General features: G+C 49.7%; 1 protein-coding gene across 1 annotated transcript; it reads right to left on the bottom strand.

The window, feature by feature from the left end:
• Nucleotides 1–910: 910 nt before the first annotated feature.
• LOC119355059 lies at nucleotides 911–2,601 on the bottom strand. The gene has a single exon (XM_037621843.1). The coding sequence runs from the start codon at nucleotides 2,236–2,238 to the stop codon at nucleotides 1,219–1,221; it is 1,020 nt and encodes a 339-aa protein (XP_037477740.1). The 5' UTR covers nucleotides 2,239–2,601; the 3' UTR covers nucleotides 911–1,218.
• Nucleotides 2,602–14,109: the final 11,508 nt, after the last annotated feature.

The raw sequence follows: 14,109 nt of genomic DNA, 5'->3' as shown, positions 1-14,109 counted from the left end.
TGAATCTACTTGAAACTAATTTGATGTTGTTACAATTTTTATGGACTTGCCAAACTTTAAGATGTTTTACTTGGGACAAATCTAGAACTTCGAGCATTTCGGAGCGGAACAAGGAAAACACCTAGGGTTAAAACTAGGAGGCTTTTCTGAAGCCGTTACTCTTGTGCTACTGTGAATCCCATAAATGGCCGGTTAGTTGGGCTAGTTCTCTTCTCACTAGCCTAACATGTTGACCTTTGGCAGGCAGGTGAATGGCATAAGTTGGCCACAGCGAAGGCAAGCAGTAGGTCAACAAATTAGCAAAGCTCATCTTGATCAAGAGGGAGGAAGGAATAGCCACTAGCGACTCTGGTTTTCGAGCGAATCCTGAATTTATGCCATCATTGCATCGGATAAACGTCCCCAAGTCTTTTTGCAATCGATATAATATCTTATTGGTTTTGTTTTTCAGAATCCCACAAATGTTTCATTTCAGAATTCCACACTCGTAAGGTTGGACCATGTTTCATTTGCTTCTTCTCTTTGGGACCTCTCGGATTCGTGAGAGTGGCAGTCATGTCCCGGAATAATTGAGAGGGGCCCCATTTTATTTTAGATTAGAAGAAGAGTTGATATGTCAAACACAAGTTTTGTTTATAAAGCTCACAATCGACGTCGGCGATGTCTATGGTTGTGTGCGCGGTTTACTCAAAGCTAGAGAATGACAAGGATTGCGGAGAAAAAGTGTTTTTATCCCCATCTCCACCCGGCTTGATATATCCATAAAGTTTTCTTAACTTGCTTGTTTATCACTCTTGCGTGTCAGCATCCCAAATACTGCGGTTTTAATGGTGCAAATCAGCTTACACAACCCATACAAACATGCTCAAACAAAATGCTGTGGCTATGTGCAATGAAAAGGAGCAAACGGTTTAAACAAAATGTTGCAACCTTTGTTTGTATATTTCTGGAATCCACAACACATTCACAGTCAGGTATCAATCAAATCAGCAAGCAAAAAACGGAAAACCAACGCCTTCTTATGTCAACATGAACCTCCCCACGCACGTCTACCTACCATTCACAGCTTCACGCTCGTGTGATTCTGTGAAGCATCGGATCAATTCACAACCAGCATCAATCAGTAAGTACATCGACCCTAAATTTCATTTCCAGGCACACAAACCAAGAAGAAGTCGAAAAGGATTGGTGAAGAAATCCTGTGGCGGAATGTACAGATCAGGTGGTCTTGGAGGATCTCCTGAAGCCCTGGATGAGCAGGCAGAACCCCTGCCCTGACGGCCCCTGCTTCTGTCGCTGGCCGCGCGCCGGCGCCGGCGCCAGAGGCTTGTCGTGCTCCTTGTCGCTTTCGCCGCTGCTGCTGGCGGCGCCGTCGTCGTCGTCCATCCACAGCCTCGTCTCCGACGCGCCGCGCGCGTGGAACGTGAAGACGGCGCTGGACGAGGAGGCGGAGGGGTCGATCGCGTGGAAGAGCCAGCCGTGGAGGTCCCACGTCATGTCCACCGGCGCGCCGCCGTCCAGGATGAGGGTGTGGCTGCCGCGGAAGTTCCACCGCAGCCGCCGCAGCTGCACCACCTTCCGGCCGTCCACGGTGACCCACGCCTCCGTGTCGCCCTCCAGCCCGACGCCGATCTCGTGCTCCGCGCCGGACTCCAGGAAGCGCGCCCTGGTGTGCCAGCACCCGCACCCGACGAACCGCTCCCGCCGCCGCGCCATCCGCGACTCGGCCACCGGTATCCCGCCGTGCAGCCGCTCCACGTAGCCCCGGCTCATGTCGCCGAGCAGGAGCACGAACTCGGCGTCGGCGACCACGGCGACGTAGAACCCGGAGACGGGCTCGGGCCCCGCGCCGTACCGCGCCGCCGCGTAGTCCCAAAAGACGCCCACCACGCAGCTGCCCGCGGTGAAGGTGCCGCTCCCCTTCCGCCTGTGCAGGTGGCGCGGGGCGGCGGCGGCGGCGGCCCGGTGCCGCGGGGCGCCGGCGTCGTGGACGGCGACGGAGAGCGCGGGGCCGTCCGGCGAGCGCGCCCACGTGACGTCGACGAGCAGGTCCTTGCCGGACGCCGAGAGGCGCGAGCGGTACACGGTGGTGACCGCGCTGATCCCCGCCGCCCTGCCCCCGCCGTCGGCCGTCCCCGTCGTGGCCGCCGCGGCCGCATTGGCGGCGGCGGAGCCGGAGCAGGCGACGTCGGAGATCCTGACGGCGTGCTCGCTGAAGCACGACACCAGGTCCTTCATGCCACTAAGCAGTCGGGCGGTGGACGTACGTGCAGGCACGGCACGCCAAAGGCACGGGCACGGGCACGGGGAGGAGGAATCGGTCTGGGGTTTGGCGACTAACCACTTTGGTAGCTAGCGCGCGGACGGCATTTTGCAGAGGGCGACGGGCAGTAGGAAGGAAGGGAGGGAATGAAGCAAGTTCGGTAATGGCAGGAGAAAGGTATCTCTTAATCGGGAAGCTAGGTATAAAATCTTCACTTTCTGCAGGGGTTTCCCCTCCAACTACTACTCTACTGTACTGTATTCCCTCCTATGCCCCCTTCTGCTTTAGTAGTAGGAGTAGTTCTTATCAGTCGTAGTAGGTTGCTAGTGGAGAACAAATTCGACGGGTGCGCGCAAAGCGAATTCAATCATGTTTGCGTCATGTTCTTGTATTTCGTTCGTTGGGATGGGAGGCTTCCAACTGCGAACGGGCGAACGGAAACGGAAACGGAAACGGAAAAGGAGGCCTATAAAACATGGGTAAACGGAAGGAAGAACCGAGAGTCCTCGTAGGCATAGCAGTCGTGCAGGGAGAGAAAAAACGCATCTTGGTCTTTACTGCTTTCCTAAATGGCCACTGAAACTTCCGAAACGAAACGGAAAGAGAGGGCAGCCGAGCAGTCCGAGACGCCCATGCACTAGGAAGGAACGTCCTGTACTGTACGGGCCCACCAGCCAAGGCAAATATCGTGTCGCGGCCATGCGCTACTCTTAAACAGCCAGCCACTGGGTCCAACAGCGACACGTGAGATCTTCCTTTGCCTCGGCAGCGACTGACCTGTGGGGCTGCGGGCTTTGCAGATTTTGTATATACAGACATACAGTAAGTAGTACGTAGTAGTAGTAGTAGTAGTACGAGTTTAGGAGTATTGTTTTGGCGCACGCGAAGGCGTTAATGGAAGGGGCGCACTGCCACTGCCGTCATCTTCTCCGGTCGTGTCGAGACCACAAACTCCGTGGATTTCCTTTTTTCGAGAAGACGTGCATGGTCGAAATCGAATCGCGTGATGGAATGAATGATCGGACACAGCAAGGAATCATTACAAAAACTGGTGTCCGCAGACGCGGCAGTCTGCGTTCAACAGCAAGCAGGCGGTCCCAAGTCGCAAGCGAGACCATTTCGCACCTACACCTACACGGTCACGCTCGTTCAAACATGAGCGAGTCGACAACCGTGGCGTCTGTGCGGCCTGTGTCACACCTAATACTAGGAGTAACTGCACTCACCCGGGACTCGGGCCCCCAAGGCTGAAAGCTGAAAAGGCCAAAGCAGCCGAGCAAGCAGACCCAGCAGCAGCAGCAACCCGCCGCGTACGGTCGCAGCGCTCGCGATCTCGCAGGCGTCAGAGCCGAGACCGGGACCTTCCCCTTCCGCGTCGGCCCCGCATGTGCCTGCGCGGAATTAAAATCGGGAACTGTGCTGCTGCGGCTGCAGATCTCGGAGCGGGTAAATAAATTGGGAGCGGCGCTGTTGCTTGTGGCGCAGGGAACAGACAGAGGGTGCTCCTCCTCCTCCTCCTGCCGTCCTGCGCCGCCGCTCAATGGCGCAACAGTGCCGCTGCCCGTCCGTGGACCATCCATCGCGTCGCATTTGGATGGACGGGGCATTCCGGCGCGGAGTTCGGTCTCGGCAGGCGAGGCGGGCACGTTCTTGGCCTTTCTCCCGCTCGAGCCAAGCATCAACGAAGCCGGCACGCTTCATCGGGTAAACAAATACGGCCACCAAACGCCTTTTGCCCCTGCGAAATCAGCGAGCGCCGGAACCAACACCAACGAACACATGTGACCGCGCCTGGGCTGCCTAACCGGGCCGTTGGGACACGCAAGATTCATGTGCACCTGCAACACAATAAATTAAATCAGCATCTAGGCGAAGTACGATAGTACTCCATATGTTCTTGTCCTGCTCCCCGATCGAATCATCCATCGCTCGATCTACCATAATCATTTTTTTTTTGCACCGAAAAGAGAGCTTTACTCAGGGAAGTAGCATACGATTACAATCTGCATGAAGGCAGCTGTGCAGAAAATCAGGGCTCTGAACTAGCCAGCTCTCCGTCCCATCTAGAGAACACGCATGTTGCGCACACTCATGAGCCGGAAAATTTAGCTCCCTACTAATGTGCCGAACTGAAAAAGAAGTAAAACTAGGTAAAATAGCTTCCAATTCTCTTAAGATAGGCGCCGCTACTGATCTTGTGGATGAGCGCGTATTCCAGAGGTTAATAAGCTCCTCGCAATCAACCTATATAATCACATGTGAGTATCCTCGAAGCTGAGCAAAGATTACTCCCTCCCGAAACGCCAGCAGCTCAGAGATGAAAGGGTCTGAAACTCCTAGCAGAGGCTTGCACCATGTTCCCAAGAACGCAAGATGCGAGCGAGCAACTCCACCCGCTCCTGCGGAGAGGGCATCGGGCAGAACTGAGCCGTCAGTGTTGATGATAATCCACCCCGCATCTGGTGGACACCAGGCTTGTGTTGATGTGGATTTTGAGCGTCTAGCCGGAAGCTCCAAGAGGGAGAGGGTCTCATGGACCCACTTGATAGCTTCGGCTGGGTTATAACCTTCTTTGTCATGAGTCCATCTATTACGAGACAACCAAATGGAGTGCATGATGGTGATGATTTTGCACCTGTCTTCTGCTGAAAATTGCTTATCTAGCAATATGTCGCGCGCCCAAGTGTAGGGATTCAATCTGGGGAGGTTCAGGTCGAATCGGTCCTTGGCTGCGATCCAGAACGCTTTAGCATGAGTACACGAGACGAGTGCATGCATAAGCGTTTCATCCATGGCCTGGCAGATATCGCATCGGCCTAAAGGTTTAATATGTCTGTACTTCAGCGTTGCTGCGTCCAGGAGGATACCTCGAAGAGCCCTCCACCAGAACACTCGCACCTTGGGTACCACATGTAGTTTCCACAAAGCAGACCATAACTGTTTATTTGAGGATGAAGTATCCGTAATTGTCCCTTCCTCTAGAGTGTTGAGCTCGTTGCTAGTCATTAGAGAGCGATACACTGATTTAACAGTGTACTGGCCTGATTTTTCCAAAGCCCACGCCAAAGTATCATCACCCCCACCAAATTCAACGGGATATTTAGAATTGCCTCCGCGTCTGGGTGAAGAAAATTTTGACAGACCAAGTCCACATTCCAGTTTCCTATGTATTCATCAATCAAGTCCGAGACCATTTGCAATGGTGCAGAACCAATTCGGCCCATAGGTTTCAGACTTATTGTGTTGGGGATCCACTGATCGGCCCATATGGAAATAGAGGAACCGTCTCCAATCCTATGAATCAGACCAACGTCTAGCGCTTTCCGCCCTGCCACAATCGCTCTCCACGTAGAGGAAGCTCGAGCGGGAACCGTAGCATGCAGAAAATCAGTGTTTGGGTAATATTTTCCTTTTAGTACCCGCGCACATAAACTGTTGGGGTGTGTCAACAGTCTCCAACCTTGCTTGCCAAGCATGGCAAGGTTAAAAAGTTCAGGATCTTTAAAGCCCATCCCTCCTTTGATCTTTGGCTCAGTAAGTTTCTTCCATGATAGCCAGTGGAGGGATCGCCTGTCAATGGAGCTACCCCACCAATATTGAGCCATTGGTGAAGTGATCTGCTTGCATACTTTTTTTGTCAGCAAGAAACAACTCATACTGTATGTCGGTATTGCTTGGGCAATGGACTTCAATAAGACCTCTCGGCCAGCACAAGCTAGGTTCCTTTCCGACCAACCACTGATCTTGCCGCGCACACGCTCCACAATATGAGAGAAGGTGCCGCTGGTTATTCTTCCAACAGCGGTAGGTAATCCTAGGTAGCGTTCTGAAAACGCTTCCTTGGAAATTCCCAGAGAAGTTTCTAATTCTTCTCTAAGTGATTGTCCTGTATTTGCACTAAACAAGATAGAGCTCTTCTCCCGGTTCACGGCTTGGCCCGAACACTCAGCATAGATATGGAGAACTTCATTTAGCCGTTCTGCACTTTGGGTTTTAGCATTGAGGAAGATGAGACTGTCATCAGCAAAGAGTAGATGATTAACCCATGGTGCATGAACACTTACCCGTATGCCTCTATCAATATAAGCCCCTCCATAGCTGTTTAGGAGTGAGGTTAGGCCTTGTGCACATATGAGAAAAAGGTACGGCGACCAAGGGTCACCTTGCCTTAAGCCCCTGGTAGGAGAGAAGTAGGGTAATAGCTCTCCATTTACCTTGATTGTAAATGTCACAGACGATACACACTTCATGACCAGTCTGATGAAACGATCTCCAAAGCCTAGTCTCATCAACATGGCCTCGAGGTAGTGCCACTCGACTCTATCATAGGCTTTGAGCATATCTAACTTCACCGCACAGCAAGAGTTATTTCCCTTTTTCCTTCTTCTGATAGCGTGAATGGTTTCGTACGCGACCAGCACATTATCTGTGATTAGCCGGCCCGGTACGAAAGCGCTTTGTTCCTCTCCTATGACCTCGTCAAGGATAAGTCGAGTCCTGTTGGCTGCGACTTTTACTGCAATTTTGTACAATACAGGGCATAGAGCAATCGGTCTAAACTGAGAGATCTTTTGGGGGTTGCGGACCTTGGGGATAAGTGTTATTGCAGTGTCATTCAGACCCAAGGGAAGTTCACCCCCATTCAGAAATCCCAGTACAGCTATGGTGACATCTTCACCCACGACATCCCAGTGCCGTTGATAGAATCCTGCTGTGAAACCGTCGACCCCCGGGGCCTTCGACGGTGCCATCTCAAAAAGCACGGCCTTCACCTCCTAAGCAACAAAGTCTTTCTCTAACATCTCGTTCATAGCTTCGGTCACTCGAGGTTGGACACAATTCAATAGCTCATCCATCGGGGTGTATCCTTGGGAATGGTACAGCTCCTCGTAGAAGCTCAAAATTTCAGTCTTCACTTCATCTGGTGACGTGCACACATGTCCATCAGATTTTTCCAATGAAGTGATCCTGTTAATTCTCTTTCTTTGGGCGGCCTGAGCCTGGAAATATCTAGTGTTTTGGTCCCCTTCTCGCAGCCAAGAGACACGCGATCTTTGTTTGAGCCAAATTTCCTCTTGTCGCAATGCCTCACGTAGCTGGTTTGCTACTGCAATCTCTTCCTTCGATGGGCCGCGACCCACCGAGGCACATCTCAACCTTTCAAGTCGTTTCTGCAGTTTCCGCACTTTCTTCTCCATGTTACCAAACTCTTGATCGCCCCATGAGCCGAGCTGAGTCTGAACAATTGCTAGGGCATCCACCACCCCCTACAGACCTCTTTGCCCGGCACCTGATTGCCACATGGCCCGGACTTTGGCATCGTAGTCTGCATGTGTCTGCCACACATTCTCGTATCGAAACGAATGTTGAGCGCGCGTCCAACCTGACGCCATAACTAATCGTAGCTCCGCCAGTACAAAGCAGTGATCCGACTCCACACTGCTTATGTGCTTCACGGACGTAAACTCAAACAACCCCATGAAACTAGGATTAGCTAGTACACGGTCTAGCCTTGCTTTTACATTCGTGTTACCTGGTTGTCTGTTATCCCATGTGAATGGGACTCCTCGCCACCCCACATCTTGGAGCGCGCAATCTGTTACTGCATCCCGGAATGCCCGCATCTGGTTTTCGGGTCTAGCATTGATGCTGAAATGCTCTTCGGCATGAAGTGTTTCATTAAAATCTCCCATACATATCCAAGCTTCATGCTGAATGGCATACAAAGTACGTAAAAACCGCCAACTGTGATGTCTATTTTCCACCCTTGGCTCACCATAAAAACCAGTGAAGTGCCACATCTTATTATTCAGAGTGACTTTCACATCAATATGAGACAAACTATAGTTTTCCAATGTAACAATTGCATCCTTTGTCCAAAAAAGGCCAATTCCGCCGCTCAGGCCGCTGCTATCAACGGCAAAGCATCCCGAAAAACCCAGAGTGGTTTTCAACTCATCCACACGCTTTCCCTTTATTTTGGTTTCCATAACGAACAAAAGGGAGGGACCTTCTTGCTTCACAATCTTGCGAAGCTCCCGAACTGTCCGAGGGTTCCCAAGCCCTCGGCAGTTCCAGCTTATGACACTCATTGGCTCGGGCAGGGCTGGCCTGCAGCCCCTGTTGAGGTTTCAGATGTTGGTGGTGTCGGTTTCTTTTTCTTCGGATCTCTCTCTATGAACACATCAGTCAAGTTTCCAGAATCTGCAGCTGAGCACTTTCCTGTTACTTCTTCAATAGTCGCATGCACTTCCCCCTGTTCTTTTATAGCTAGCGGGGCTGTATCCACCCTTCGGTAAACCTGTTGAAAGATCGTGGATGTCGCCTAGAGGGGGGGGTGGATAGGCGCTTTAAAATAATTACGGTTTAGGCTTGAACAAATGCGGAATAAACCTAGCGGTTAATTTGCCAAGCATAAAACCTAAAACAACTAGGCTCACCTATGTGCACCAACAACTTATGCTAAGCAAGAAAAGCAACTATGAGATAGCAAGATATATAACAAAGAACAATATGGCTATCACAAAGTAAAGTGCATAAGTAAAGGGCTCGGGTAAGAGATAACCGAGGCACGAGGAGACAACGATGTATCCCGAAGTTCACACCCTTGCGGATGCTAATCTCCTTTTGGAGCGGTGTGGAGGCACAATGCTCCCCAAGAAGCCACTAGGGCCACCGTAATCTCCTCACGCTCTCGCACAATGCAAGATGCCGTGATTCCACTAAGGGACCCTTGAGGGAAGTCACCGAACCCGTACAAATGGCAACCCTTGGGGGCGGTCACCGAACCCGTACACTTTGGTAACCCTTGGGGGCGGTCACCGGTACCCGTCAAATTGCTCGGGGCGATTTCCACAACCTAATTGGAGACCCCGACGCTTTCCCGGAGCTTTGCACCACAATGATTGAGCTCCGAACACCAACAACCGTCTAGGGCGCCCAAGCACCCAAGAGGAACAAGCTCAAGGGTACCAAGCACCCAAGAGTAATAAGCTTCTCAACTTGTAACTTCCACGTATCACGTGGAGAACTCAAACCGATGCACCAAATGCAATGGCAAGGGCACACAGAGTGCCCAAGTCCTTCTCTCTCAAATCCCACCGAAGCAACTAATGCTAGGGAGGAAAATGAGAGGAAGAACAAGAAGGAGAACACCAAGAACTCCAAGATCTAGATCCAAGGGGTTCCCCTCACATAGAGGAGAAAGTGATTGGTGGAAATGTGGATCTAGATCTCCTCTCTCTTTTTCCTCAAAAACTAGCAAGAATCCATGGAGGGATTGAGAGTTAGCAAGCTCGAAGAAGGTCAACAATGGTGGAAGAACACGAGCTCAAAGGATAAGGTTCATTGGGAAGAAGACCCCCTTTTATAGGAGGGGGAAAATCCAACCATTATGTGCTCAGCCCGCACACGAGCGGTACTACCGCTCCACGAGCGGTACTACCGCTCAGGTGGAAGAAACAGGGAAAAGGAGCAACAAAACATGAACCTTGGGGCGGTAGTACCGTAGGAGACAACGGTACTACCACTGGGTTAGGCAGTACTGCCGTGCAGAACGAAGGGTAAAGAGAAAGAGGGAATCGGGCGGTACTACCACGGAGGAAGGGCGGTACTGCCGCTAAGGAGCGGTACTGCCGCACTACTGCCGCAGTGAGGTACCGCACAATCCGACACAGAAAAAGACCCCTCGAATCGACGCGGTAGGGACCTGGTAAGCCAACGGTAGTACTGCTACGGAGTCACCGCCGGTACTACCGCTGCGGAGCGGTACTGCCGCTTGTGACTCCTCAGCGGTACTACCGCTGGGTACCACGGTACTACCGCTGGGACCCTGACAAAAACCACACTCAAGAAAACCAGAACTGCCATAACTTATGCATATGAGCTCCGAATTGAGCAAACTCAAGCTTGTTGGAAACAAGACGACGAGTAGCATCAAAACAACGAATAGAGGAGTGAAACCTCCAACCGAGAAGAACCGGCAAAACCTCCAAAATCGAAAACATCATAGAAGAAGCAAGTGAACTCCGTTTTCGATGAACTCAAGGTTGACAACAAGATGACCGTAAGCTCTAAGACTCACAAAGAGAACCAAACAAGAACCAAGAAAGATGATGCAAGGATGCAATGGTTTGAGCTCTCTACTAACGATACGATCAAGCTACCAACTTGAGAGCCCCCCTTGATAGTACGGCAAAAGATCCTATAACCCGGTCTCCAAACTACCACCATGAGACCGGTAAAATAGAAAACCTATCAAGGGCAAACCTTTGCCTTGCACATGGTTCACTTGAGCTAGATGATGACGATCTTGACTCCCTCAAGTTGGACCACCTTTCTTGATTACGTTGGCTCGATGAAGACTAGATGATTGCTCCCCCATAGTCCACTATGGGTGAGCCACTCTTCGGCACATCTTCACAAGTCCATTGTCACCACAATGGCCGGCAAGCTTCAAGCACTTGATCTCTTCGCGATGATCCACTTGAACTTGCACACGGCAATCTTGATGGCGATCACCACTTGATGTCATCCTCTCCATGGGTTGAGTGATATCTTCCTCTTGACACAAGCCCATGAACACGTACCTAACCCCACGTAGAACTCTCACATAGACCATGGGTTAGTACACAAAGCACAATGGACAATGCTTACCAAACCATGGGATCACTTGATCCCTCTTGGTACATCTTCTACGCTTTGTGAGTTGATCAATTTGATTCACTCTTGACTTAGTCTTGATCAACCTTGAATCTTTTCAACTCTCTTCGTTTGGATGATGTCTTGAAGGTAAACATGAATGATCACACAATCTTCTTCTTCAAGACATGCTTGCAATAAGCTCAACTCTCACATGACCAATCTTTGGATAATTCCTTGAATAACACCTTGGTCAACACAAACTCTCCTTGAAATCAACACATGTACTCCAAGAAAAGCCTATGGACAAAACCTTCAAATATAACTCAAGGCAACCATTAGTCCATAGACATTGTCATCAATTACCAAAACCAAACATGGGGGCACCGCATGTTCTTTCACCTGTTGTGGCCACCCTTCCGCTTGTTCAGTACTGGGTTCTTCACTGGGGAAGTAACCTCGACCCCCTTGTTCTGCTTGGTGCTTGATGCCCATGATTCCTTCGTGCTTTGCCTTGTTTCATGTTGTTCCTTGGATGAGCTCTCACCAGAAAAACCCTTCTTCCGATCCTCAGCCGCCCGAAGGCTTGAGTTGAAGGGGAGATCACCCTTTGCATCTCGTGTCCCAGGCATGGGACAGAAGAGATCAGAGTGCCCTAGCCGTCCACAAGAGAAGCAAAAGTGAGGAATCTGTTCATACTCGATGTTGTAGCAATCCACTTTGTCTCTCTTCGTCGACTCAATAACGATCCATCGATGGAGGGGTTTAAGCACATCAATGGTCACTCTTGCTCGCAGAAAACCCCCCACTGGATCAATCTGGACGACCGAGGCGTGCTTGTCGATCTACTGAGCTATCGCCAAGCCCCGTCTGTCATTTCTGAGATTATATGGTAGATTAACTACCCTTGCCCAAACCTGCAGTCTATCAAACCTGAGTTTAGAAGGCTGCATATGTGCTTCAAAATCCTCCAGGATCACCGCGTTCTTACTGATGTGCCATGGACCTCCCTCCCAAACACGGTCGCGATCCCGTTTGGGTTCAAATTCAGCAGCAAACAAATTTCCCCCATAGGTCGGAAGGTCAGACCTCTAGGGTTTCCCCATGCTGGACGGAGGGCGTTGCTAATCGTGTTAATGTGAAGGAGATTGCGGTGTAGAACCTTCCCTACTAGCAGAAACTTGGTTGGATCACCATCATTGGCGTCATCGATCACCAGCGGTGTCGCTTCCTCCTCCGAGATGTCTAGCTTTCCAAGCGCTTCCTCCATCTGCACTCGAGCAGAGCGAGGAGAGAGGGTGCCGCGCTTCCATCCCTTGCCGGCGGCCGATGTTGCCATTGTCCCCGTGCTTTTCGATGCGCCCCGCCGTTGAGATCAGCGGGCACCGCCGTGTCCACCTAACCCTAATTGCCGCCAGGGTTTTTTAGGGTTTCGGGGAATTGGATCAGTATGTGACCCCCCACTTACTAAGTGACCATGACTCTACCATAATCATTGACCCACCAGCGCTGACAGTAATTAGTCTTTTCTACTCTCTTTTTTTTGCGGGCAGTTAGTCTTTTCTACTCATACAACCAGATGCACCTTCTCGCATGTATATAGACTACTCCATCAAACTACCAGTATTTTGGAACGGAGCGAGTAGTTTCTTCAACCACTGGAACAGGCACTACTCCTTACAGACTGCGGTTGGGTGCCTTAAGGACCTATGACATGTGGCTGGCCCACATGTCAAAGACCCAAAGGCTAGTGCTTTTATGGCACTGAAGCTGCATTCCTTCCAGACTAGCTTCATCTGCATCGATCATGTTTTTTTTTCGGCGATGGCAAATTGTGTGTCGAGCATGAAAATTCTCTTCAGCAAACATGGCAAATCCTAGCAAAATTTAAAATGTACATGTCAGAATTTGCCATGCTTGCTAAAGGGAGTGCTAAGCTCATGACATGTAATTCGCCATAAATTATATTCGATTACCATTTTTAAATGTCTGACATCAGATTTGTAGCAGGGTTCTTTCTTTTCTACTACACACATATACATGTTAAATAAATTCTACTGAAATGACAGCGCCTTGCTGCAGTGCATGTGCAAGCCTTGATCAGGAATCGTTCTGAGAAAGGTATAGATAGTACAATAACAAGTAAGTATTGCCCTAAAAAAGAGCAAGTATAAACCGTGATCTAAAAGAGTACTATAATTTATATACATGAAAGAACCTTTTAGTACGTAACTGGCATCCCATGGAGTGACCCAGAGATCTGGAAATACTAGCTGTTCATCCAACAACGAATGTTTGTTAATTGTTAGTCGAGAGCAGAAGATACTGACCATGTGTCAAGTTGGTGAAATGTCCATTGGTTGTACGGCCTTGATATACCATTACAAACACACTAATGGCAGTACGAAACAACTGCTTATTAGTTATCACACTCACTAATCGCAAATTTGGTTTACTCCTTAGCCGCATGATTTTGCCAAGATTTAGAAACTTGTTTTATGATTAGAGCTTAATTAGCTCATGCATGTAGCTTTTGGTACACTCTTTGGCAGAGATTGCATGCGACATCCGCCCGTTTCCCATGTTTTTCGTTTTGACTTCTATATTTTATTTGCATATTTGTGTTTCTTTGACAAGGGCTTTGAAACAAGCCCACTTTCAAATATGTTTTGACAAGTTTTTAAACCTTCATCAACTTTCGACTACTAAAGTTCTGAAGCTTTCATGAATGAGGTGTAGAACAACGCTAACTATCTGAACGTCGGTAAATCATCATCAAGTTTCTATGATTGCATCCCCAACACTACTCATTACCTTCGTGCCATATCTTCCTTCCACTTGATTAATCATTTCTCTTGCTTTAGAATTGCATGTTAGGCATCCTCGTTAGTGCTTTAAAACTGTCGTCGCTAAAATTAGAGTAGAATTTTCTAGTATCATTCACGCCACTCTAAACCATTACCACAAGGTCCACAACCCCCTCACACTAGCTCTGACCGCAGGTTTGAAGGTAGTTAACAGTGGTGTGAATTGTGAAGCAAGTAGGGAAGGACGTGTCTGAAGCCATCGTTGAGCAGTGATCGGTTATTGTTAGAGAGTCATGTATCTAGTCGGTCAGTTGATGTACCATATCCAGCCAACAATGCTAAACATCCGTGTATGTTTAGATTACCAAACATAGACTGAGTCGGCTTGTAATTACCTTG

Source organism: Triticum dicoccoides, chromosome 2A (genome assembly GCF_002162155.2).
Source record: "Triticum dicoccoides isolate Atlit2015 ecotype Zavitan chromosome 2A, WEW_v2.0, whole genome shotgun sequence".
Classification (NCBI taxonomy): domain Eukaryota; kingdom Viridiplantae; phylum Streptophyta; class Magnoliopsida; order Poales; family Poaceae; genus Triticum; species Triticum dicoccoides.
This window is presented reverse-complemented; position numbering and strand designations above follow the sequence as displayed.

Excerpts from the sequence above, each read along its gene's own strand:
- LOC119355059 (XM_037621843.1), bottom strand. The coding sequence starts at position 2,238 with ATGAAGGACCTGGTGTCGTGCTTCAGCGAGCACGCCGTCAGGATCTCC.